The sequence below is a fragment of the Molothrus ater genome, chromosome 4, assembly GCF_012460135.2.
Source record: "Molothrus ater isolate BHLD 08-10-18 breed brown headed cowbird chromosome 4, BPBGC_Mater_1.1, whole genome shotgun sequence".
Taxonomy (NCBI): Eukaryota; Metazoa; Chordata; class Aves; order Passeriformes; family Icteridae; genus Molothrus; species Molothrus ater.
In genome coordinates, this window is record NC_050481.2 from 37,458,968 (window position 1) to 37,483,717 (window position 24,750).

The window sequence follows — 24,750 nt, forward strand, 5'->3', positions numbered from 1 at the left end:
TATGTCGCATGAGCACCAAGCTATTCTGGATATTGGAGAGATGTCCTATGTTGATGTCATGAAGCTTTAGAAGCCTGGAATTTTGAGGATGGTTTCATGACACAGAACCACATTATCATCTTTTCTTATCTCAGATTGGAGGGTTCCTACTCTCCTTTCCCATCCCTGCTCACATATTCTTCCATTTCACTTTGAGATGGTTCTGAGGCTTAAGAACTGCACAACTATTTAATTCAACAAACTAAAGCAACAGAAAATTAATGAATTACTTTCCCAATAAGATGAATAATTAAACCTCATTTATTGAACAAAAATATTCTTAGATACTGAGCTTGCTTCTGCACTTCTCTGGAAATAGTATTTTTTCAGTAAACTCTTCTTTTATTAGGAATGTAAAGAGAAAATAGCTTCCTTCTATTACAAACCATCAAGAGTAACTATATGTCATCTTTTGTTTGTGCAGGGATTTAGCAGTTGATCTTCTTATGATGATTCCTGATAATAAACTGCAGTTAGTGAAACTATGTGCTTTTTATCCTGGATGCACAGCAGAAATAAATGACCTGCATGAAAAGGTACAATGTAAAAGAATTTACCTGAATCTAATAAGGTTTTGTATTGATTCATTTACTAATTTCAAAAAACATAAGGCCATATAAAACCTCAGGGTGAATTTGACTTTCACATCTTATATGTAACATATTCTTTTCTCCTCTATTAGTCTTTGTTGACTTTATCTTCAGCATTGTACAATAAATTTAGTTCTTCATTTCTATCCTTTAGTGTACTCTTTCCCTGACATATGTTACTTTCTGAAGTAGCTTATGATCTTCAGAATTACCTGTCAGTACAATTTATAACCTACTAGATGTGCAGCCTAATCATGTTTTGGCAGATTAACTTTCTGTAGTCTGAATTGTTTTATATTTTATGTCTGTTATGTCCATAAATGTCCCCTTTCCTCTTCAGCAGCAGAAGGGTCTGCTTTGGTTGCTCTCCCTTAGGGTGTGACTCAGACTGCATATTTATTAAAGAGTAGTAAAAGCTTCACAAAAACATTAGCAATGAAAACTGGTACTGCTTAAATTAAAGTTACAGAGCCTTTTCCAGTGCTGCTCTGGTCTAGATGACTTTCTTAATGCGCAATATATGCAGGTATGTCTTTCAATGACTCCTTCAGAGAGAATTTTTTCTTGTTGTGTGCAAACATCAGTATTTCTCTGCATCTTAGAAAATTGTTTGAACGCTTCAGTAATTTTCTGACAAAATGTTTGTTTTCCAGTGTAATCTTCCTGATGTGGAAGAATGTATGCAAGTGGCAGAGACAATTCAGGCAGATGGGGATGTATTTGAAACAATGAAGTACTATCTGTTAAGCACAGAACCTGAAAAGGCTCTCCCTGTTGGCATTCAGTATGTGAAAGGTAGGTAGTTGGATGAAGAACAATTTTAAAGAAAAAGTAATCTGTATAACTTACCTTATGAGATATATGAAAAAAATATTTTCTTTTTATTTTTCAACAGAACAACTCTGTGGCTCAGATTGGACTTTAGATTCCGTCTTTCCATATCTTGATCTTTTAAGTTACATACGGACTGAGCAGTTAATGTTGCCTAAGTGTAGTGAGTGAGTATATTTTCCCTGACTTAGAAAAGTGGGACTTTCCTTAAAGGACTCCTTCAGATTGCATATATATAGGTGCACACTGTTAGTATCATTTTTTTTGTTTAACAGAGGAGGGACACAAAAAAAATAATCCAACAAGCATGCTTTTTTCCAGTCTGGAGAACAGAATGTGGACTCTCCCAAATTATGAAGGTTTAGCAAGATAAAAAAAGATATTTTATTGCTGCTTTCTCTGTGGAGCATTTACAATGTGTGAATCAATATTGGTCTTATGTGAAGAACTTCACTTTGATCAGCTCTGGTTTCAGTTTGCTGAAGTGGTATCACAAATCATGTGGGCTTTTATGTCAAAGCATTAAGGAATGTTGGGCTGTCAGAATTAACTCAGAATTAACTCTAAAATAGATGGATAGCACTGATTCACCTTTATGATGGATGGTTGCAGCTAGGCCTAGGTGCCTACACAAGTATACGTTTGAAGAACAAAAAGGAGAAAAACGTTTGGGAAACTTGGTGAAACTGAAATCTACACTAATATTTGGGGCAGTTTTATTTACATTTACATTCTATCGCATTAAAAGGTCTGAGTGATGTTGTTTGTGTAACTCTATTTGATCATGCTTAAAAATTGTGTTGTAAATGCCATTTAAAATTTAATAATGGAAATCAACATGAAGCGGATGCAGTCTGTTTAAACAAGTCCATGACACAGAAAGTAAGCATAATCAGTGAACATATATTCTTCACAAAAGGTGATAGATAAATTAGGTCTTAAAATCATAACATGAATATGAGTTTGTTTAATGTTTTTCCAAATGCTTGTTGTTTTTCATGATTGATACTTGTTCATTTATAGGTTTCGGAATGAGTTGCTGATTTTGTGTGGTTATGTTGGTGCTTTACTTGCTATCAGAAGAGAGTACAACAGCATTGTACCTGCACTATATGAGTATACAAGGTAATACTGTGTTTTCATTAACTCTGAGTAATCTCAATCTTTATTATGACATATTCCATACATTGAGCCCACTCTTCACATCACATTCCAAAAAAATGAAAACATGTCTTTTTTCTTAGCTATCCTCATGTCTGAAACTAGGTGAAAGGATTGGGGAAAAGGAAAAGGAGCATTTGTTTGTTGTTGGTTTGGTTTTTTTCTTTTCTGAACCTAAAGAAATAACAAGATCAAATACAAGCTTTTACAGAAGGGCTATTCTGATATGGATATTATTACACTAGTGACAAGCAGTCTTTGAGACTCAGTTTGTGATACTTTCACTTTTGGCTGTAAAGCTTTCAATTATTTATTATGTAAAGAACCACAAAACAGTACTGCTCAAAGTTTTGTTCTTGGATTGCCCAATATCTTCAAGACTCATAGGTTTTTAGTTTCTGGCCCATCTTAAACTGGACACTTACCTGCTTAAGGTGGACAATTTATATGCTTAAGCAAGACATTTTTAAGGTATGCCAACACAAATGAAAGATGGCTGAGTTAGGTCAGGTAGTTACTGCCACCTATATTATATTTTGATAAATAAAAAATGCATCCACTGCAAGGGCTTTGAAACTGCTTTCTGCAAGTGAAACAAGGCTGTCCCAATGTATGTGTTCAACCATGTTTCTCTAATTGCATTTTTACCAGATATGGTACATGCAGGCAAAATGGATCCTTAATTTTAGTAAAGTTGACAAAATTAAGAAATAAAAACACATATAGCCTTGAAATATAGAGTGGCCTCAAGTTAAAAAAATTAAAGCAAATTAAATAAAGTGTAAATAGGGATCATTAAAATAAAATTTAAATATAAAGCTATACTTCTATAACTTGTGTGAGTATTACTGAAGTTTAATATACTGTATATTGTGAAGGATCAATTTATTTCCATAGTTATTCCATATCCAATCAGAAATAGTTTTATTTTACTACTGTCTATCATGTCTTGCTTCTAAGAAAATTATCATTATTAGGATTAATTAGGACTTTAATTACTTGCATTCCTTTTCAGTCAGCTTTTAAAAAGACGGGACGTATCTGTACCTTTGAAAATTGAACAGCTTTCTGAGGAATTGGATGCATGGAGAGCTTGCACACAATCAAACAAGTAGGTGGAAAAGTATAAAATTACCATGAGTGAGACTAGTAGTATTTAACTGTTTAGCTGTAAATTTATTCCCTTTGTAAAGTCTGAATGTAACTGCTTTGCAGATCTTAACCTCTCACACAAATTAGGAAGCCAAGTTGAAAACCAAATTTCTTTTATGTTCCTAGGCCCACAGATGAGTTGCCATGCACCCCGCCCTCTGAATCGCAGAGAGCGCTGTACTCAGTTCTTGTCTCACGAATTCAGGGGGAGCCTCTGAAAGGAATGGTTGGGCCAGACTGTGTCACTGGATCAAATCTTCCCAGTCATTCAGATGTTCATACCTCCTGTTTGACAGGGCTAAAGATCCAGGTACGGTTTCAGAGCTGAAGTGCTCTTTCTTACTGATAGGACTGACTACTTGTGAGGTTGCCATAAATCAAAGGTCTCTCCCACCATTTGCCTGGAAAAAGGTTTACCCTGTTATCACAGGATAGACTTAAAAGTGACAGGCAGTGATATCTGTTATTTAAGAAAGACTGTAAAAAGAATTCTCCAATCAAATAATTGTCATTTCCAAAATCCAAAACCTTTTAATTTACACATGAAAGATTTCCTTTGCCAAACGTTGTATCTAAAGTGCATGTATCTTTTGGCTAATCCTTCACCACAGCTTCAATAAAAGCCAGGAGATTATTTGTCTTCAACCACATACTAATATTTTTCTGGTTTTGGTTTTTATCACTATGGAAATGCATACCATAAAACTTGGAATTCATGACTAATTAAATCCAGACATTAGCAGACTAAATATTCAAATATATTTATTCATCACTCACATTGAGTTTTATGATTAATACACATTAGTCCTTATAACACCTATTTAGCATATCTTGTTATTTTAATAAACAGAAAATTGAAAGATTTTGAAAACACTACTCCTGCCTCCAGACAATGCCTCAGTAGGAATTTACTTTCCTAGGTGATGCCAAATCTGTTTCCTCTGTCCAGTGTAAGATGTCAGCCCAAAGAGTAACAGGGTGGTTTAGAGACTAAGAGGATGCATAGTTTTCTGATGAAAATTAGAGTTTACAAAATGCTCGTGGGATTTTTAAGGTAAAAAAATTCTCAACTGCTCACCATCAATCTAAAATAACTTGCTCTCAACACTTCCAGATTAGATGAGTAGTCTCTGTCTGTGGCTGTACTCTCAACATATTCTAACAGCCATGTAAAGCTGCCAATGTTATAGTCCATTCAACAAGAATAGCAAATATGGTGTCACCAGCTTCTCATCTACAGGATCTGTATTTCTGGATTAGCATACATTAGGAGTGGTGTCTTTGGGCATGCAGATCAGCTCAACAATCAAAATCAGTTAATACTAAAGCAGGGCAGCCTACTTGTATGGGTTTACAAGTTTTATGTAGCAAGTTTGGAGAGCATAATTCTTTCAGAAAGCACTGAAATTGAAATGCAGCTTTCAGAGCACATTTTGTCAAATTAATAAATTAGCAAATAGCTCTTTTTCCATCACATGAATGAGTACTTTGTCCTTTTCATAGTGAATAATTCAAATTATTCTGTAGACTGCATGTAGACTCTGTTTTCAAACAATTCATGGAGACATTATATCAAGAGGATTTTTGTGGATAGGAAAAGCAAAGATCAGCAGAAATAATAATCATGTCCATGATGAAATAAGGACAGTATTCTGAAGAAAAATGCTTGTTACCTCAGTTTCTAATTCAAGCTAAATTTAACTCTGGAATAATTGACAAGCATATATAAAATAACAATAAAACACATCAAACTAAAAATTTTAATATTGTAAAAGGTTGGGTTGACAGATTTGGGAACATAAGTGCCCTCAATTCATAACATGTCGCTGTTATCAGAGTTTTAAGTGAGTGGGGAAAAATATCTGTATGAACATAGTGGATAGGTCTAAACAAGGCATTTATGTTCTTCTGAGATAAAATATGCTTTTTGTTGTGGCCTTTACACAATCTGTATATAATTTCATTTTCTCTCCCTTCCCAAACATTTTTGCTTCACAGGGTCCTGTGTTCTTCCTCGAAGATGGAAAATCTACTATTTCACTGAATGATGCTTTGATGTGGGCCAAAGTGAATCCTTTTTCACCATTAGGAACAGGAATACGACTTAACCCATTTTGATGAGGTGTTTCCTCTGTACTTTATAGTGCTTAAAATAACACTCTGGGAGTTAATGCTGATTTAACCTTGATTGTCAAAGGACAGAGAGGTGGTAGTTGATTCCTCCTGCAGGTCAATTACTTGAACTTTGAAAATTTTAACATGAGAATGAAAGGATTTCTATACAAATGTTTGTTGAGAATCCAAAGAAAAGAGTTATTTGATAATCCAAAGAAAAAGTCCTAATTTCATATATAGCCATGTCATTTTTTTTTGTAAGAATATTGTCGTCAGACAATTATTTTTGTCAACTCTGTGTGAATAGATGCTTTGTAAAGTAAGCAACTATCTACATATTACCAAAATATTGATAATAAACTGTGAAACCCATAAACACTCTTCCAAATATATAATCATAAAATTACTTTATTGACAGCAACTCCAAACATTTTTTAGAATGACTGGAATATTTTGGCTGTTTCACACTGTCCCCATTTTTAATTTGAACTAATTTTTACACACAGGGTTCTATAGCAAAAGTAAAATTTCAAGAGTAGGTGTTTTTTTCATCCACTTGTTATTGTGCTTTAATAGCAGTACAAATAGAAGGTCACTTATGTTTTGTGTAGATTATCTATGTTTTCTTTAGATTATCTATTTTTTATTTATTTATTTAAATTATCTAGATTACAAAATTGTATTTTCTAATAGGATCATATTTGGCAACATTCTCCGTTATGCTTTCACTGGAGGCTAAAGCTCTTTATAAATTTTCTTGGTTTTTTTAACAAAGGCTTTGTATAGAACAAGCAGCATATTTATTGAAGTTATTTAACTATGCTATGTACACTTAAAAAGCTTGTTTTCTCTTTACATTTTGTATTAGTCATAAACATGCATATAATATGACAGACCAGAAGTAAGTACTTGTGCATTTATGTTTTTATTTACTACATCTGTACTCAAATGGGAAAGCAGTTATGGCAATAGAATACTAAAAATATTTAAAGCTGTGTATAGTATGGAATTTATTATAAGGCAAATATTATACTCATTATTCTTATTAATAATTCTTATAAAAAGAATTGCTCACTTTTAGAAAAGATGCCTTGGTTGCAGTACTTTTTGTTAGCTTAATTGATGGTACATAAGCAGAAATCTATTTCATCTGTTTTTTTTGCTGCTACTTAAAAATAAATTTTGAAATTTATTTAAATTCCTGATAGTTACATTAAATATAAAGAGGTTGCAATTAAAAATTGGCAGAATTATTTCTAAAGCAACTGTTCTGAAACTGGAAATAGTATTGGGTCTCTATTTAGTAGATCCTATCAAAAAGGCCTCAATTTAGAGGTAAGCCTTGCCCTTATTTAACTGTAGAAATAACAATGCCACCATGCTGGGATGTTGGGATGGAGATTAGAAATAAAAGAAAATCCTGGGTTTGTTTTTTGCCCTACCTCTTTAAAATCCTCTGGCAATGTTCTAAAGTACTATTACAGGGTTTCTGGTGTAAGAATATATTGGGTGGGGGTACACAGCTGTTCTGTACCCTAAAACCCCCATTTTTTTACATACTTGGGTGCTGGAACCAAATCTTTTACTTCCTGAAAGTATTCTCTGAAAATATTTTTCCTTTGTTTACTCCGTGGTACTTGCAGAAGAAGAATTCAGTTTCAGAAGTTAAAATTCATAGTTTCTGAAAGAATTTTCCATCAGTCAGTATCTGATCTTGCTTCTGTCAAATGAAAGACGATCTGTTTGTTAGCACATAAATCTTACAACCTGGTATGTAAAAGTTCTTGATACAGAGGTGGAGAGCAAACAAAAGAACTGAACATGAAGCCCCATGACTGAGGATTGGGATCTGAAGTATTAACTCAACTGCCATTCTACTATATTTAAAATCTTTTTTTGTATCATAAGAATTTTTATTAATATTTCACAGTTAAAATATATTGAATATGTAGAATAACTGCATCAATGTGTTGCACATAAATTATGCCTTAACATGGAATCTTGGGCAAATCTACTCCCTCTAAATTACAGAGTGTGGGTTAGGAATTCATTCCTTACTAAAATTCAAAATATAAGTCAAAGGGCATTTTTTATACTGGGGATCCATCAGGTAACAGTCTTTGTGAATAACATGAGGTTGCATTTTCCTTGAAGTTGTTTGTACAGTGGTGAGTGAGGGGAATATGCAGAAAAGGTTGTAATTGTGTCTGCTGTTACAGCTGTGGTTGCAACTGTCAACTCGTTCATCAGTTTCAAAAATAATTTCAGATTGTTTGCTAATGTGTAGCTTCATTGTCTAGTATAGCAAGTCAAATACAGATATCTACCCCTTAATATTAAAGAATACTTTGTCTTCAAAAGACTGTTTGACTCCTCTATAAAAGTCATATTTCCATTTAAATGAAAAAACATGCGAAGCTACACAGCTAGTGCTTTCCAATTACTATTAAATCTGTTATGTTCAACATCCGTGCAAAACCAAATCCATTGTTTTTTGGAAATAATCTGTCCCAACAGTACTGACACGTTTATTAGCTTCAGAGACAGCTTCACTGGCACCTGCAGTCTGAGATAGGAGATTTGGCACTTTAAAAAAGCCATGATGTGTGGAATGATGCCCTGTCTGTTCCACCCTGCTCAGGGCTCCTGCCAGGCTGGGCCAGTGATGCTGCCCTGGCCATGGCCAGAGCCAAGCAGCCCACAGCCCCAGGACAGGCCAGGAGAAGCACAAGAGAACCTTGTATTCCACGTGCTTTCTCACCCACCAGTGCAGTGCCTCCTGTGGGTCTCTGGAATACATTTTTTTTTTTCCTTTTTCTCTGAAAATGCCTTAGAACACTTTTTAACTGGTGTAACAGTTCTTTTAGTAAGAGCTTTATTGTAATAGGGCACTTAAACAGTGCTCTGACCTGGGTCACTGTTTGCTTCAGATCCTGGTTTCTAACATTTTAACACATAACATTTATTTCATACTAAGAATTCAACCCATCAAAGCCACATTGAATAGGGCCCTGACAGCATGAGAACAGTAACAAACCTGTCATTTCTGGCTAAACAAGGGATCATTTTTGGAAGGGATTTTACCAAGCACTAACACCAGGTATTTCATTGCCCTGTGTTTTTGGTATGTGACAGTAGCACAGGGCTCTGATCTGCCAGAGACGTGTCCCAGTGCATAGTCCTGCCAGGCCAACAACATCCATTCCCTCATTTGTTTGTTCCTGTCACATAGTAACAGAAGCAATGCCCCATCCAACTCAGCTCAGCTTGCCAAAATGAACTCAATTTTCACACAATTATCTCTTAGCAAAAGATGGAAGTTTATGTTGAAAATTGCCTCTTGCCTGAGATCGAAGTAATGGTATTACTACAAGCCAGTTTCTTCTGACTAGTGCCCTATTCTGTGTAATTACACAAAAAATACTACCAAATACCTGTAAACTACAAAGATGGTCTTTGTTCACTCTTTGGATGGTGGTAGGGATCATGGAGAATGGTGGGAATAAACTTTGGAAATGCCACAAGAGCATGAACACACCTATTTGCAATGAGATGGCCTGGACCCTGGTGTGACTCTCAGCAAAACTTTTAACCTTATCTAGTTGTGTTCCAAATAGGTGTTTTGCAGAGTAGCCGTGTTTGCTCCAATCTGATACAGGTGTCTAGAACATGAGAGCTTTTTTTGCCACTTTGTCTGAATCAAACTTGAAAAGCAATGTATGTACACCTGAAGGTGAGGTTCTAAATGAACTCATTCTACGTGAAGAAGTTCAGCAGTGCTGTGGTTGGCTTGGCACTTCAAAGTTGGCTTGTTTGTGAGAGTAATACACAGTAATGGTGTTGTACTTAAAACCACAAATTGCTATTTTCTGGATGAAAATAAAAACCACTACACACACCCCAGTACAGACTCAGGATATGATGGTCTCCTAAGCAGCTCCTCATATCTGCATTTGACTTTCCAAGGACTCCAGAAAAGCCCCCTAACTAGAGCTTTTGCAGTAAACAGAAGCAAATTAAGGTTATTTAACAGTGTCAAGACAGCTACATTTTTTATTAGGAGCATATTATTTAGCAACTGAGTAAGCATTCCTTTTTGTGAAAGCTTCCTCTATAGTTAGTTCCTCTCTTATCATCTTTCCAGTAGAAACATAAATACTGAAAGGAGTCACTGAAATGGAATGGAAGAGGGTGAATCACCAAGGGCAAATGGCAAGTTTTCAGATGTCCCGTGCTTTGGTTTGCAGGAACTGAGCATCAGTCACTGAGAAAGTAATCTGTTCTCAAAGGAACAGCAAATGAGAAGAGGGAAAGGAGGAGTGCTGCATTTTAATCTATTCAGATCACAATCATCAAAAATGCAAGGGCATAAACAAAGCCTCAGGGTTTTCTAATGTCCCTTGGGGGTGTCACCATTCTATCTCTGGCTAGAGTTGAACAATACTTTTTCACAGAAATGCCTGCTGGCGTATTCTGGGAATTTGAAATAGGATTTTTGGAGCTGGGTAAATGTTTACAAAGCAGGTAGTAAGAGAAGTAATGTCCTTTCACGAGCTGTACCCATCTTGATACAGAAAACTGACATTTTTGAAACCTTGTATTCACCTCCTGAATTTGAGCTTGAAGATTCAGTATCCACATCTCCACTATATGCCTTCAGAAATCTCACAGACACTACATATTAAAATGTCTTTCTCTGAGGCAAGTAATTATTTAGTTTGCCCATTAAATTATTGTGATACAGCACTGTTATGAAAAGATAAGGGAAGTGCCCATAAAATTATTTTTGTAAGAGGATACCAAAAGTATCTCCGTATTAAGGCTTTTGAGAAATAAGTTACTAATTGTACCAGTAAACAGAATTCTATAAAAAACTGAAGTTATGTTCACATCAGTTTAATTACAATCCACAGCACAGGCAGTGAGGAAGAGTAAAGGAAGTTTCTCACTGTGATTAATGAACTGTCTAGAAAAAGAAAAAGAATTGATGTTTAATTGTTTTATTTTTATCAATGCATATCGTGCACCCATCACCAAGTATTTTTAGGTACACAAACAACAGAGATTTGAAAATACATAAAATATTGACTCCAAATGGACAAACTTAACAAATAATAATGAAGAAACTCTTTGTGGTTGAGGTGTGTCAAACAGATTTTAAAAACATAAGCAAAATTAAAGGTAACAGCACTAAAGCTATAAAGGGTTAAGATAAAGTTATACAATCATGTCCCAGAGTATCAGCACACTTACTCAATTCAGCTGGATTAGCACCTTGGCACTAGCTGCTGAATGGCTCCCAATTACTATTACATTTCCAACACCAGGTGTCAAAGATACCATTTTTTTAAGCAATATGCAAAAGGCTTTTTTTTTTTCCGCCCAGCAGTTCTTTAGATAAAACGTACAATAAACAGAGAGGAAAAAAATGTACTCGCTATATTTAAGTTTCTAACAATTAATTACTATGTTATCTATACTGTAAGAAATTCTTAAGTATTGTTGGCAACTGGAGTTGTGGAACAAGATGCAGTCTAGCTCTTCCTATGTAATTTCGGATACATAGTCGGCAGAGCTGACAAAGAGAAGATGGTGTGGCTGCAAATAAAGAAAGGAGTTTAATTGTACAATTATACAAGCTAGCACTTTGTTTTACAACTGCCTCACACAATAATAGATTTCTAAAAAAAAAAAAAGTTCATATTTTGCAAATTTGACCTTTTTCTTCATTCAGTTTCCTTCACTGCCTTTCTGCCCTCAAAGATAAAGACTAGGGCTGCTTAAACCTTAATTAATAGTTAGGGAAATACTAAAGAAAGCAAGACAAGGTCAGTTTTTTTTTTAAATTAAAAACCAGTTCCCAGGAAATATCTGATGTCAATAAATTTAAAAACTGCAGACTCGTTGTTTTGGTTTTTTTTTTTATTCACAATACAGGTTACATACCTGCTATAGCACTACCAGCTGCACTACCAATGCATCACTGCAACAAGAATAAGCAGGAAAAATACCCCAAGATCCTGGACCATATTTAGTGGTCTTACTACTTAATCATAATGTCTTTATCATTTTGCCCCCCATTCCTTAAAAATGCTATTTTCTCTGGACAATAAATGTGGATATGTTTCATGCAATGTAACATTTTTCTTTGCTCTAACTTTTAAAAACACTACTAGTCTTGGTAAATTTGTGAAAACATACAGTTTTAGAGGGGTTTTGTTAGCAGCATTCAGACTACAGGGTGGGTTTTTTTTGGAAGAAAACATGAATCGGTGTTATTTGTCAGTTGACCTCTAAAGAGACGCCCATGGTTATTGAAATAGTTGCATTCTCTTGTGGCTTATTTTTACATTATACATAGTTCAGTCTGAACAAGTCCAGTTCCCTTTGCAATATTTCTCTCTTGCCAAAGCAGATAGACCTTTAAGAGGTTTGAGGAACTACAGACTCTTTAGTCTTCTGTTTCTCAGGATTTGAGAATTTTGTAAAGAAAATTTAGAAAATTAAAATTCTTACGCTTTTTTTTTGCCCATAATCAAAATAATTTGCTTTATATGCACATAAAATACATATTTAAAAATATTATGCCAGCTGAACAAAATGAAATATATTTTTAGCCTGAAATTTAAATACTCTGTTTCTTTTTAACAAGGTCTGTAAAAGCCAATAAAAATGTAGCTTAAATATCTACTTAAGTAAACACCCAATGAACATATGACGATACTTTTTCAGCTTGTATAAATTCTGATGCTGCTTGGTCAATGGGCTCTGGCCTGAGGCTAAATATTGCTGAGTATGTTTATAGTTAGAAAGGAAATTACCTGAATGCTCATATAATCATTTCATACAGCACAGTGTTACCGTCTATAACAGGGGTTGTTTGGGCTGTTAAATTGGGGGTTTTTCTAGGTAGGTTGGTTTTTTTGATAATACAAGTTGCAGTTTCAAATATAAACATCTAAAACTTACCTTCGTGGAAGAGCAGCAGTCTCTCCACTAAACTGCTTGGGGCAGCTAAATCAACAGGCCTCTCAAAATCTGAATTTTTGGCATTTATGTCTGCCCCAAATTCAAGGAGTAAGTTTACAATCTCTGTACTAGAATGCTGGGCAGCAGCATGGAGTGGAGTTTGCAAATGCTTTCCCTTCTGCACGTTGGCACCTGGTGGGCAGATGCACATAAAGAGATGTGAGATTAATTAAATTTGCTATTGAGTAAGAAAGATGAGGCTACAAAGCAAATAAAAGCCACCACTGGTCTGGAATGGCCACAGTGCATTTAGCCACTTTATTATTATTTTATTACATAGAACTATAACTAATCACATCAGTGTTTTGTTTGGGTTTTAGTTTTTTAGCCTAGGTTTTATTATTCAAGTACAACCAGCTAAAAAGGTATCAGGTACCAATCAGATAATGTAAGCATCACTGTTGCCTAAACATAAAAAGCACTTTTTGTTCATATTTAAGAAAATTTGCACTACATAAAAGCATACTTTCTTTATTTAAGTCTTTAAAAAAATCACTTAACTGAAGTTTTGTATGTCTATTTTTGTGAGTACACCAACTCAAGACAAAATCTTGAATGCCTTATAATTTTTGACATGTTGAAGCTGGCAGTTGGTTTGAAATAGACTCCCATCCCATCCAACCTTTATTTATTAATCTATAAATTAGTTTTAATTTTAATTAAGGTGAGATACATGTTCAAGAAAGCTAATAGGGAAAAAAAACCCAAACCATTAATTCTCCCAATCCATGGGTTCTAATTAGTACACTTTTATATTAATAGGTAATTTTAACATGTTTTAAATTAAAATAGACTAAATTAATTTGCAATAATGCATTCATATTCAAGAAAAAAAAACCATACAAGAGTTAAACTAAACTAGCTAGTATGGAAGAATCTCCCTTAGACATGGAAGCTGTTGGTTCATCTAAAACCCAGCCTTCTTCAGACTTCTTACTGACCTTGTGAGACCAATAATTGCCTGCTGTACCAACTTTACTCCCTGATTCAACACTTTTTGCATTTTAAATGTCCATTTGAGTAAAATAATAATGTCACAGGTCTATAGTAATTGGATCTGAAATCTGAATAATTCCCTGTTCTTATATTAACAATTAGAGCATGTTTCTGCATTCTCTTGCTTATTTCATTGTCTATCTGCTTTTCAACTTCTAATACATTCTCACAAACTGATAAAACATGAAAAAATTTAATTTACATAAGTAGTTACTTAAATTCTCAATTTACATAACCTTTTCTACTTCAGGGCACCAACAAATGTAGAATAAGCCCTTCTGTTACTGTTTTTTCTGTATAGTAGTACTTGAATCCCAAAGTATGCTAATTATACTTTTGCTGTTCTTAAACATAAAAAATCATGACATAGGATAATTAATCATCCGAGGAGATGGACTCAATGAGAAACACTTTAACTGCTTGTTTAAGTTCTAAATATAGCATGCAATCAACTAGAAAAACTATTCTGGTGCAATGATAGCAAGGCTGAATTATTCATATATACATTTTAATTCCTTGTTCTGCAGGATGCAAAAGCCCTGTATGTAAATACTGAAATGCACCAAACTATCTTTCAGCTATGCCAGTTGTGTCCCTGGACTTGTGCTGAAACAGAGCCAGCCTTCAACATCTCTAATCCATTGATTTAAAAAAATAATCTGAAATTTAGGATCAGATGCCTTTTACCTCACCCCTTCCCTCTGCAACTCAGCCTCTATGCCTTGTGCAAAGATCAGTCAGAACTTGATGAAGAATGAAAGTGAGGGGGACCTCATTGCTAAAGTAGTTTGACTGAAATCTCAATGATTACTATATGAAATTTCTCAAAGCTCATTTTTTACACTTCTTGTTCTTACAGAAAATTAATATCTACAAAGCTGCACTATGTGCTGAAAATTTTGAACATTCATTCTTACTGGTCTTGCTTCCTTTTTTTCTCTTAAGCTTACTGTGGCGCAAAAAAAAAAAAAAAAAAAGTAAATATAAGAAAATATTATTCAGCATAAACTTTGAAGTAGAACCCTGCAAGCAAGGGTTCCAGTTCAGTTGGCTGAGCACAGCTGAGTTCAAAGGTGAGTACAATATGCTTATTTTGCAGACCAGTAATATTTTATTGAAATCATGACATACCTGCATAAAGAAGCTTTCGAATGCAATGGATCTGCTGTGAAACACAAGCTACATACAGAGGTGTTCCTAAATGAGGAAGATCTTGGTCAACATCTATACCCCAGGATATCAGTACCTCCAGACATTCACTGTGACCTGTCAGTACAAAGCATGACAGTTTGCTGGACTTCAGTATGCTGTCTCATGGACAAAACCACACACATTTCTTAACCCTCTTACTGGGACATTGCTCAGCTGATCCACGTTTATTGAGGAGCTAATTTCTTACCTCTGCTGGCTGCTTCATGTGTTGGTGATGGCAGACAGGACTCCCACTGAGCTTTGGCACCGTACTGTAACAGGAGCTCAGCACATGCTGCACTGCCTCTCGAACAGGCATTAAATAAAGGTGTTACACCATCAATTGTTGTAGCATTTACCTAGAATATATAAAATCTATTTACAAAAAGAATTAAAAGAAAGGTAGATTTTTAAACAGGAAATAGTTAGAAATTGCATAAAATACAAAAAAAAAAAAGTACTTGTTAAAATAACAAGTTAACTGACCAGTGTCTGTGAAACTGTCTTCCTCTTACCATGCTTCTCAGTTGGAACTAGTTTACTTTTATTCTTGTTAAAGTATGTTGGATAAAAACAGTATTTTAAGAACAGTAAATATTTCCATTACAAAGATCAGAGACCTAGGAAGCTATGCACTTGAACTCTGATGTCAGCAGACATTGCACTGAAAGTGATCCATAAAGTCCCATTTTCATTTTGGGATAAAAGGTAAGACCACCTATGCCAGGAGCACAGAAAAGAGACTGTGCTTTTTTCTACTCATACCAAAGAATTTTAAGAGCACAGCGGTGCAGTGTGACAGCAGACATTCTGAACATGAAAAGAAAAGCCTCCTGAAAGCCACCTAAAACAAGAGGAACCCAGTAAAGTAGAGGAATGCATTCCATATTTTTGAAGTGAAATATCATAATGAAGACTGCTAACAGATTCACTCCAACTCATTACTGCCTCAGCAGCTGCCCATCACTCTCATTTGCAAGCATTCAGATGGCAGCTGTAATTACATGAGATGAACATAGCCAACAAGGTAAGTAGAGACCAATTACATTAAAATCAAGAAATATATCCTTCTCAGTTAAGCCAAGGTTAGAATTGGACTTCATATAAAAGAAAACAAAACCAAAGCCTTACGTTCGCTCCTGCTTCAAGGAGGATTCTTGCACACCCTACATGGTCTCCCAGGCAGGCTTCATGAAGTGGAGTTACTTGGTCAATTGTTAGTGTGTCTACATTGTACCCCTAAAATAGATGTGAATGGTATTTAAAGATCATACAAAACCTATTTAGAGTCGTTTCCTCACACTACTGTTCAAATAAAGAGTTTACAATACTCTAAATAGGCTTAAAATTCAACTTGCAATAAATTAATCCTCAGTGAGCATTTATTTTTCATCAGAAATAGGCATAAAATATGCAGACTGTTTAGATGCACAGTGACAAGGCAAAAGACAACAGACTCAAGTCAGAACATGGCAAATTCCAAATAGCTATGTGGAAAAAAATTTAACTGGGGGGCAGAGAAACCCTGAAACAGATGAGAGAAAGGGTGGTGCATCTCCAATATTGGTAATCTTTAAAACCCCACAAGGACCTGAGTCTAAACTCTCCTATGACTCTACCAATCTGTGACTTAAGAGCTGAAATATCCAAAGCTATGAATTTTAGCAAAGAAAACATTAACTGGATTGATAAAATCACCACGCCCTCTAAATTTTTTGCAGTAGATGTTGTTTGATTCTTAAGAACTAACAATTTTGTCTACCTGCTTTCATCAAATATATTCTATAGTATAATTTTTTCAATATTGAAATAGCTAATAGGACAATATTGTATTATTAAAATTTAGCATTGACAGTCCCTCCCTTTGATATTAGCAATTATTTTTAAATTACAACAATGCAAAATCCAGAATCTTTCAGTGATTCTTCCTGTTAACTAATATCTTCCTGACTGGCTCTATTTACCCGAAGGCTTAAAGCAGTGAAACTGCTTTATATTGATTTATACTATGCAAGAGGGGAAGACTGACATAAATTTAGACACAATTTTGGTTTGGGTTTTTTTTTGGGGGGGGTGGGGGGGTGGATGGGGGTTGAAACATACAGAGGAAATATTTTAAATACTAGCTTATATCTTGTAATATGAAAAATTCCTAAACATGTATTGCTCTGAAAAATTCAAGTGAAAAAAGCAAAACAAATACTATATCGGCATTAATAATCTATGCTGAGAAATTAAATAACATTAAAAATGAAATCAATTGTAAAAACAGAGCCTTCACCTGTGACAATAAAGTCTTCAGAGAAAGAAGACGTCCTTGGCTGGCTGCCTCATGCAGAGGTGAGCGATCTGCCCAAGAACCTATATAATAAACATTTATTGAATAAGCCGTATGAATTAGAAAGGGTTTGGAATGCACAGAGCAAAGCAGAAAATATGATGCTCAGAATGAAGTCAAATGTCCTACGAAATTAATTTTTCCTCTTTAGAGACTCAAATCATCGGCTTCTAAGCAGTAAAATAGTGCTCTATTATTAATTGTAACACATCCCTAATAAATTATTATGTGGTCCACAGAACAAAATATTGAGATATTGATATCAGTAATCTATTTAATAAGTTCATTAATTACCATATTCCACTTCTATTTTTGTACTGTTCATTTTTAATACACATAATAAAACTTTGTAGCTGGAATATAGGCATTATTTGAACTTAAACCAGACATAAAGCTGCCTGAAGAAGTCACAAAGAAGTTGGTTTATATGAAAAGCAATGTAGGAATCTTTATGTATGGTCAGATTAATTTGAAGCTACTACACAAGTGCAAGGAGAGAAATACAGTGAGAATCACAGTAAAAAATTACTATAGTAGAAAGAAGATATAAAGTCTAAGTTCTCATTCCATAAACTATTAGGCTTAAAAATAATGAGATATGTTTACTGTAAAGTTTTGGCCTTAATTTTCATTTATTTATCACCCTCAAAAGAGAAAGGTAAAAAAGAATAGTAACCCAACAACAACCCTGCGTTCACACACATAACCCTCCATAACTCCCAGCCCAGCTTCCAGAGCAATCCTGAAGCTCTTGCTGAAGGACCTGTCTTTTCCTCTGCAAGGCTGCACACTGACAGGTCCCCTCTAGCCAGCCAAGGTTGCAGCCAGACCTGATACTGATTTATGGCAGGAATTTTGAAAATTCAGTTTTGAGAGGCTGTGCAAGGAAAAAACATCTTCAAAATGTATTATGAATTATCAATATTTATTCCTCTAAGAACAAAATCACTAGAACTGTAAAATACTAATACAATCACTTGTGTGAGTTATATCAAGCTGCCCAAAATTCCTGAAGAAATGCAGAGAGAATTACCCTGGCATGATGAATTGGTAACACTGGCAGATGATTCTTCCAGGTGTGCAGGTTTGACTCTGCCATGGGCAGGGACTGCCTACAGAGCCAGCCACTGCATTTACTGGCAAAGCAATGAGTCTGAAATGCAAAGGCTGTTGCTCAATCACTGGCAGTCACCAGCCTAAGCTCTAAGATAACTACACCCCAGAAATAGACCCTGTTTCTGTTTCCTATTGGCCTCCTGTCCACTAGCCTGTTTCAGAAAGTACACTTTTGTTTACTATACAGAACCCCCTCAAAACACATCAAGAATGATGAAAAGGCTATTCAACGTGAAAAGAAATCAGGGCTTAGCTAAAAACATATGGATAGTGCTCAACAGTAAATTATAGATAAAACCTCCATTTTCCCAGTGGTGTTAGTGAATGAGACTAAAACTTACAGAGAAGTATGACTGCATCTTGGAAAACATGGTGCACTTTGTGACTCAGCACTACTGAATACTACTGAGATCAATAACTTGGCAAAACAAAAGCACAGATGATTATTCAAATTATCATAAGACTACATAAAGCTGATTGCAGAAATTTAAAAATATGACAGTAAGGTTTTATAAACCTGATTTTAAAAATGCAGTGAGATTTCTATCATGTCAGACTATCCTGTATGTGTGAAGCTCCTTGAACTCTTTCATCTGTGGCAGTAGATGGACTATTGGCAAGATCCAGTTTCCAATCCTCTGTCAGAATTATTTGCACTAAGCTCTGGTCATCTGTGTGTGCATGTACGTGCACATGCACACACATTACTCCCTGTACTTTTTACTTCAGGTTTATTTAATGTAATGTTTTGAAATTCTTATTGATAGTCCAAATAAAATAAAAAAAACCAAAAAAATCAAATCAAAAAAAGAAAAAGAAAAAAAACAAGCTAAACCCACAAAACAAAACAAACAATAAACAACAAAAAAAAACACCACCACCAAAAAAACAAAAACAAACTAACCCCCCCCCCCACAAAGAGATTGGGATTTAAGGGCTATTATACATAAAAAACCCCTTGAGCTAAGAAACCTTCAAGTGACCCAATTTTGACAAATCATCAGTATTTTCTTTGTCATACCAACAAGCTCAGATAGATTTATTGTACTGTGGTTTGGATGTGTGTAATCACTATGAGTATTTCGATCACTGTTCTTCTGCAGTAGTATCTGAATGAGCACTCAAGTTGTTCTAATTCAATTAGATCCATTAAGTTATCCTGCTGGCTGCTGCAAAAAATTCCTCAAATTTAAATCTGTATTTAGAGGTTGCTTTTCGTAATTTCATCCCTCTGTCTCTATAGATGAGAACTCTCTTTCTCTACAGTTTATCCTATTCAATGGAAAGAAAAAAAAAAAAGAACTGGTTTTAAGGAAAAATATCTTATAAAATCATAAGAGTTATGAGGCTTTTATGCTCATTCAATACACATACATTTCAGACATTTTTGTAGCCATGTATAAACACAACAAAAACACAGGTAGGATCTGAAAGCAAAAATTTTCCACCTTTACTTCCTTCACCTCCTTCCATCTTGGATTGATCAGAAGAATGTCTATTAATTACTCCAGTGACATTTGATAATCAAATTATACCAGATCCTGTTATAAGTTCTGGTTTGCACCTAGACCCACCTTATATCCCTATCTTCAGGCAGAGATATTTGGCAGCCAGCTGTTTCTGATAAATCCATAAAATGTAAAACGCTTCTATCATCTCTACTACAAATAAAATCTAAAAGCAAAAAGTTACAGAACTATTTTGTGCCAACCAATTCTGGAAAAAGAAAATTCACATTCCAACTGACTTGTTGATATACATAGTAATTCATCATTAAATACCACAGGAGCAAGAACATGTTCAACATAAATATTTACCATAAATATTTACCATAAATAAACATCAAAGGTGTTCTTGAATTCTTTGCCTAGATTACTGCCTTCTGCTAATCTACAAATTACGGTGTCTCTCACTTAGAAGTCATTAGCAAAAACATAAACACTTTCATTCATTGTGTTTGTAATAGCAGTAGTAGCAAAAATAGTCTATTCCAAAATTGATAATGCATTAATTCCCTATGGTCCCTGACAATGCTGAATACGAAGTATCTCTATATACAGAAGCCACATTAGTTCCAAGTTCTCTGATGTATAGTTTACCAGAAGGACAAACTATTACAAAGCATCATTGCTTTGTAAGCATTAACAGGAAAGAATAAATATATTCACTGCATTAACAGGTGAAGTTAAAAAAAATTACAAATTATAATACAATACCTAAATCTCCATCTCCCCATGGCACTTCCAGCCAATTGCAATTATAAATCCTACTCATTTCTTTCAATCTGGAAAATAAAAAAAATTAAATAATAATAAAAAAAACCTGCTCTTGCTAGTTGGACCTGTTCCTAAAACACCCTGGCTATGTTTGGAAGATCAGCAGCTCCCTGTAATATGAACTTCCAGCCTTCAGTAAACACAGCTTTGAATATATGAGTGTGTACAAGTTGTCAGTTTCTAATGGTAAAGGACGGCTGCCCCTTTTTGTCAGTTTTTCACATTTCTTTCTTTAACATAACAACTTCTCAAAGTGCCAGGATCTGTGCATTGGCTTTCCAAGACAGATTAACTGGAATTTCAGCACAAGAGAAACTAACAGTAAAATCAAGAAAACCTTGACATGAATAAACTGCAGGAAAAACTCCTTCTATTTTAACCTCATGCAAAGACATAGTTTTGTGTCCTCAAAAATCAGTATCAATACATAGATTTTAAGGGAAGCACTGCCAAATGTCCCTATGTTATTTTACTACTTACTCATAATACATCTAGAAAGAAAAGCAAAGATATTCTGAACATGTTTCAAATGCTGTTTGAGCTGCACCTGAACTGTTTTCTTTTAGTAGTTCGCTATTCCTTCAATTATGTTCTAAAATATTCTTTGGTTTTTGAACTGGGGCGTTGGTAGCTATTCTCAGCAGTGAAAACGTCCAAAAATAGGGCTTTGCAATTCTTGACTTTGATTCATTTCTAAGTCATTAATGTTCTTTTCCTCATACTTCCCTGCAGACTTCACTCCTTTACATCCTTTACTTGCAATTATCTATAAGTCATTCCTGAAATTATAATTATAGTAGTAAAATAATAAGTAAAAATATTTTCACAACAGTCCTTACCTCCAGTCATGTAATTCCTTTTGTATTTGTTTCTAAAAATTTGTGAAGTCTCCAAAAAAAAACCCAAAAAACCAATAAAACAATGACCCCCAACTCAGTATAAAAAGTACATTAAAGGTTAGATTTTCAAAAGGAGAACTGTAATGAATAAAGTTCTTTTTGGGAAAGTATTTATACCAGGGCTCAGCACTTTAAAGAATTACTGGTCTATGGCTAAATAGATGGAGTCCCAGTCATCAGAAGAAGCACTATCATCAAAGAAGAACTGAAAATAGAAGCCTGACACAGCTCATTACTGGGAGATGAGAAACACAGAGTATTTGGAAAGCGTTGTACCTAATATTTATTTCTGCAAAACCGACACAAGCGCTGTTACCTTTTATTTCTTAAGATGCATTCTGAGTGCTTCAGCTTCTGGCAACTGAAGCAACATACAGGATCAATAACTAAAGAGAAAAACCCTGCATGTCAGAGTCCCAAGATAACAGAATCACTTCACCCCAGCTGTTGAAATTGTCTGATATTTTGTATATCTAATTAGGTTTGAAAAGATTTTTATTGTGGGACTATAAAATTACTCATTTGTCTAAATCCCTTGTAGGATAAAGAAGCATGTCAACTACTTAATTGATATTTTATGTTGAAAACTATTAAAAAAATCTTCACTGAAGGCTTTAAATTTTAAGAAATATATCTATGATGCTTAACTATCATGATTAGATATGACCAGAAAAACAGAAGTCACTTTTTTTTTTTTTTTAATAAATGATGTTTAAACAGTCAACACTGAAGAACTCCAAGAGAATTAGAATTTAGGCTAGAGATTATTAAAATATGTCTGAAAGAGAAGATGTTATTCAAGTGGCATTTACATCTGTCATTTCAATGTTTCAAGTAATATGAAAATTCTCTAACAATATAACTATATAACAGTGTATATATATATGTATATATATATATTTATGTATATAAACAATGAAAACTTGATCGATTCAAACCAGTATACTTTCTATTGTTTATCATAATGTAGACTTTAAATCTACAAACTGGGGGCTTCATTTTAAATGTAATGCTAGCAATTGCCTACTCCTAAAAGCCATACAAAGCTTTCCCACACAGTTCTGTGTCTAACAGCATCTGCACCACATGACACATTAGTTTTGCCATTCCAGTGTTGCATTCAGTGAATGAGTTGGTATTCAAATTTTTTTTTATCTCCATGTCTAGCAGGATCTCTTTAATACACGTCATCCAAACTATAAACTCACTGTAACATTGTGAATTTTCTATTGCCTTTTTCATGGTATTGTCCCAATGATAAAAGCATACTTCAACTCCCCTGCTGAACCTATATCAGAAAATCATCCGTTCATACTATTTTATAACTAAGGAACTAAAAGACAGAGTTTTAATGTTTGAATTATAACACCATTCTAACAGCTTTTTTTTTTTTGAGTTCTTAAACATTAGAGTGCACACTAAAAGCACAGTTTAATTATGGTTGTGAGAGCTCTGAGCTTCTGAAACTTCAGCTTTACATAATAATAACCATGATCAGCCAAAAAGCTTTTGCATTAGGTGATTGGTCTTAAAACACATAGGTTCCAAAGAATGGAATTTACTTTTACGGGCATTAAAACACTAACCCTTTCTCCCTACCATTCACCGCAGGATTCTAACCTTTGCATCAAACAGCAGAACATAGGGTATGTTTTTTCTGAGTATAAAACTAATTCTCAGAACATTCTTTCATGTTGGAGCATTCTCAGAACATCATTCATGTTGGAGGAGGAGCACAGCTAAGGAGGCTGGGGCTTTGTGGAAGAGCACAGCATGTGACTGTGCTGTCAAGTACTGGGCTATAATGCACTGAATGGTCAAATCAGGGTGGCACATGTAACATTTTGAGTGTTTGGCATTGCACTTTTGCATACTTTTCCCACAGAAACACAAGCCACTGAACTCTACAAAAAAGCCTAGAATACCACAACAACAATTTCCAAACACAGCTTGCTTGGTTCCCAACAGAATTAACATTAAGCTACGTGAAGATGATGGCAATGGCAATGGTGGGAGCAGCAGCAGCCGCTGCTGGTTCTGTGCTCGGCCTTGCATGTGTGGGAAGGAGTGTGTCAGGCCCCTTCTCGTGTCACATGAAAGCACAGCCACAGCTCCACATCCATTGCTCATGCACAGGTTGTTTTTCCATCTTCTTGAAGCATCAACAACTGTCTGGATGTTTTTCTAACCTAAAGTTGCTTGCAAAGTCTGTATGCCCTAGCTAGAATGCCAAGATGTAAAATCACATAAATGTCCAAGTTCAGTAATCTATTAGATCCTTATCGGATATGACTTGAGTAGGAGAAGCAGCTGGTAATATTCTTTGGCTGTTATTATTTCCTTGGACGTGTCACTAAAACAAAGTAAGGGTTTTTCAGTCCCCTTCCCAACTAGAAGGTGACAGAAAAGGCCTATGGACATTCTGAGCTGAGTTCAGACTCTGAAGATAAAAGTCTGGAATAATTTTGCTCCTCAAACACAGTCTCAGTCTTATTCGAGAGTACAAACAATTTTTCCCAAAATGCTGAGAATTCTCTGTATTTTCCCAGCCTGCCTGAGAGTGAATGCAGCCCAGGGCCTAATCCTAAACCTTACAAACAGAAAGCAATTGTGCAGCAAATCTGTGCCATGTGTAATTTTTTGTCACATCCATGAGATTTTGGAGTTGTAGCCCCTCAAGCCAGCAGGCTGAAGGCCTTTTCCCATTTTGACTCTATCCTTTCACCCTTCTATCCAATCTTATGATATATTCCACCCTCTGCATCACTTGCAGTCCATTTTCCAATCTGCCTATTTAATTACAGACTGCATTGCAGTATGACTTTCTCTCCCTTTGCTCTGCAAGGGTGCCTGTAGAGCCAAGTCAGGTTTGGATACCTGCATGGATGAAATAGAGAGGAAGGAAAAAAAGCATCCTTCAGAGTTTATAAAAGATATACTTGTTATTCAAGTGCACTGCAACAATCAGAAGCTTTAAATGCAACAGAAGTCTCTCAGTACTTCAGGATGCCTATCAA

The 24,750-nt window shown here is 35.0% G+C and overlaps 2 protein-coding genes across 11 annotated transcripts in view; one reads left to right on the top strand and one right to left on the bottom strand.

Annotated features, from left to right (window-relative positions):
* The window catches only part of WDR17 (WD repeat domain 17), a 57,984-nt gene extending 48,193 nt beyond the window's left edge, over positions 1 to 9,791 (top strand). For all 7 annotated transcript variants that reach the window (XM_036381934.2, XM_054514631.1, XM_036381932.2 and 4 more), the window contains 7 exons: positions 464 to 575; positions 1,283 to 1,424; positions 1,525 to 1,627; positions 2,484 to 2,585; positions 3,637 to 3,732; positions 3,900 to 4,083; positions 5,772 to 9,791. In XM_036381934.2, coding sequence (XP_036237827.1) covers positions 464 to 575; positions 1,283 to 1,424; positions 1,525 to 1,627; positions 2,484 to 2,585; positions 3,637 to 3,732; positions 3,900 to 4,083; positions 5,772 to 5,891 — 859 coding nt within the window. In that variant the 3' untranslated portion in view covers positions 5,892 to 9,791. The remainder of the gene's footprint in view (positions 1 to 463; positions 576 to 1,282; positions 1,425 to 1,524; positions 1,628 to 2,483; positions 2,586 to 3,636; positions 3,733 to 3,899; positions 4,084 to 5,771) is intronic.
* Positions 9,792 to 10,872: 1,081 nt separating this feature from the next.
* The window catches only part of ASB5 (ankyrin repeat and SOCS box containing 5), a 39,777-nt gene continuing 25,899 nt past the window's right edge, over positions 10,873 to 24,750 (bottom strand). For 2 of the 4 annotated variants that reach the window (XM_054514633.1, XM_054514632.1), the window contains exons 2-8: positions 20,775 to 20,842; positions 17,386 to 17,465; positions 16,236 to 16,343; positions 15,313 to 15,463; positions 15,045 to 15,179; positions 12,858 to 13,049; positions 10,873 to 11,486 (exon numbers count right to left, since the gene is read on the bottom strand). In XM_054514633.1, coding sequence (XP_054370608.1) covers positions 11,359 to 11,486; positions 12,858 to 13,049; positions 15,045 to 15,179; positions 15,313 to 15,463; positions 16,236 to 16,343; positions 17,386 to 17,465; positions 20,775 to 20,832 — 852 coding nt within the window. In that variant the 5' untranslated portion in view covers positions 20,833 to 20,842 and the 3' untranslated portion in view covers positions 10,873 to 11,358. The remainder of the gene's footprint in view (positions 11,487 to 12,857; positions 13,050 to 15,044; positions 15,180 to 15,312; positions 15,464 to 16,235; positions 16,344 to 17,385; positions 17,466 to 20,774; positions 20,843 to 24,750) is intronic. The other 2 variants (XM_036381937.2, XM_036381938.2) reach the window with 1 other exon arrangement.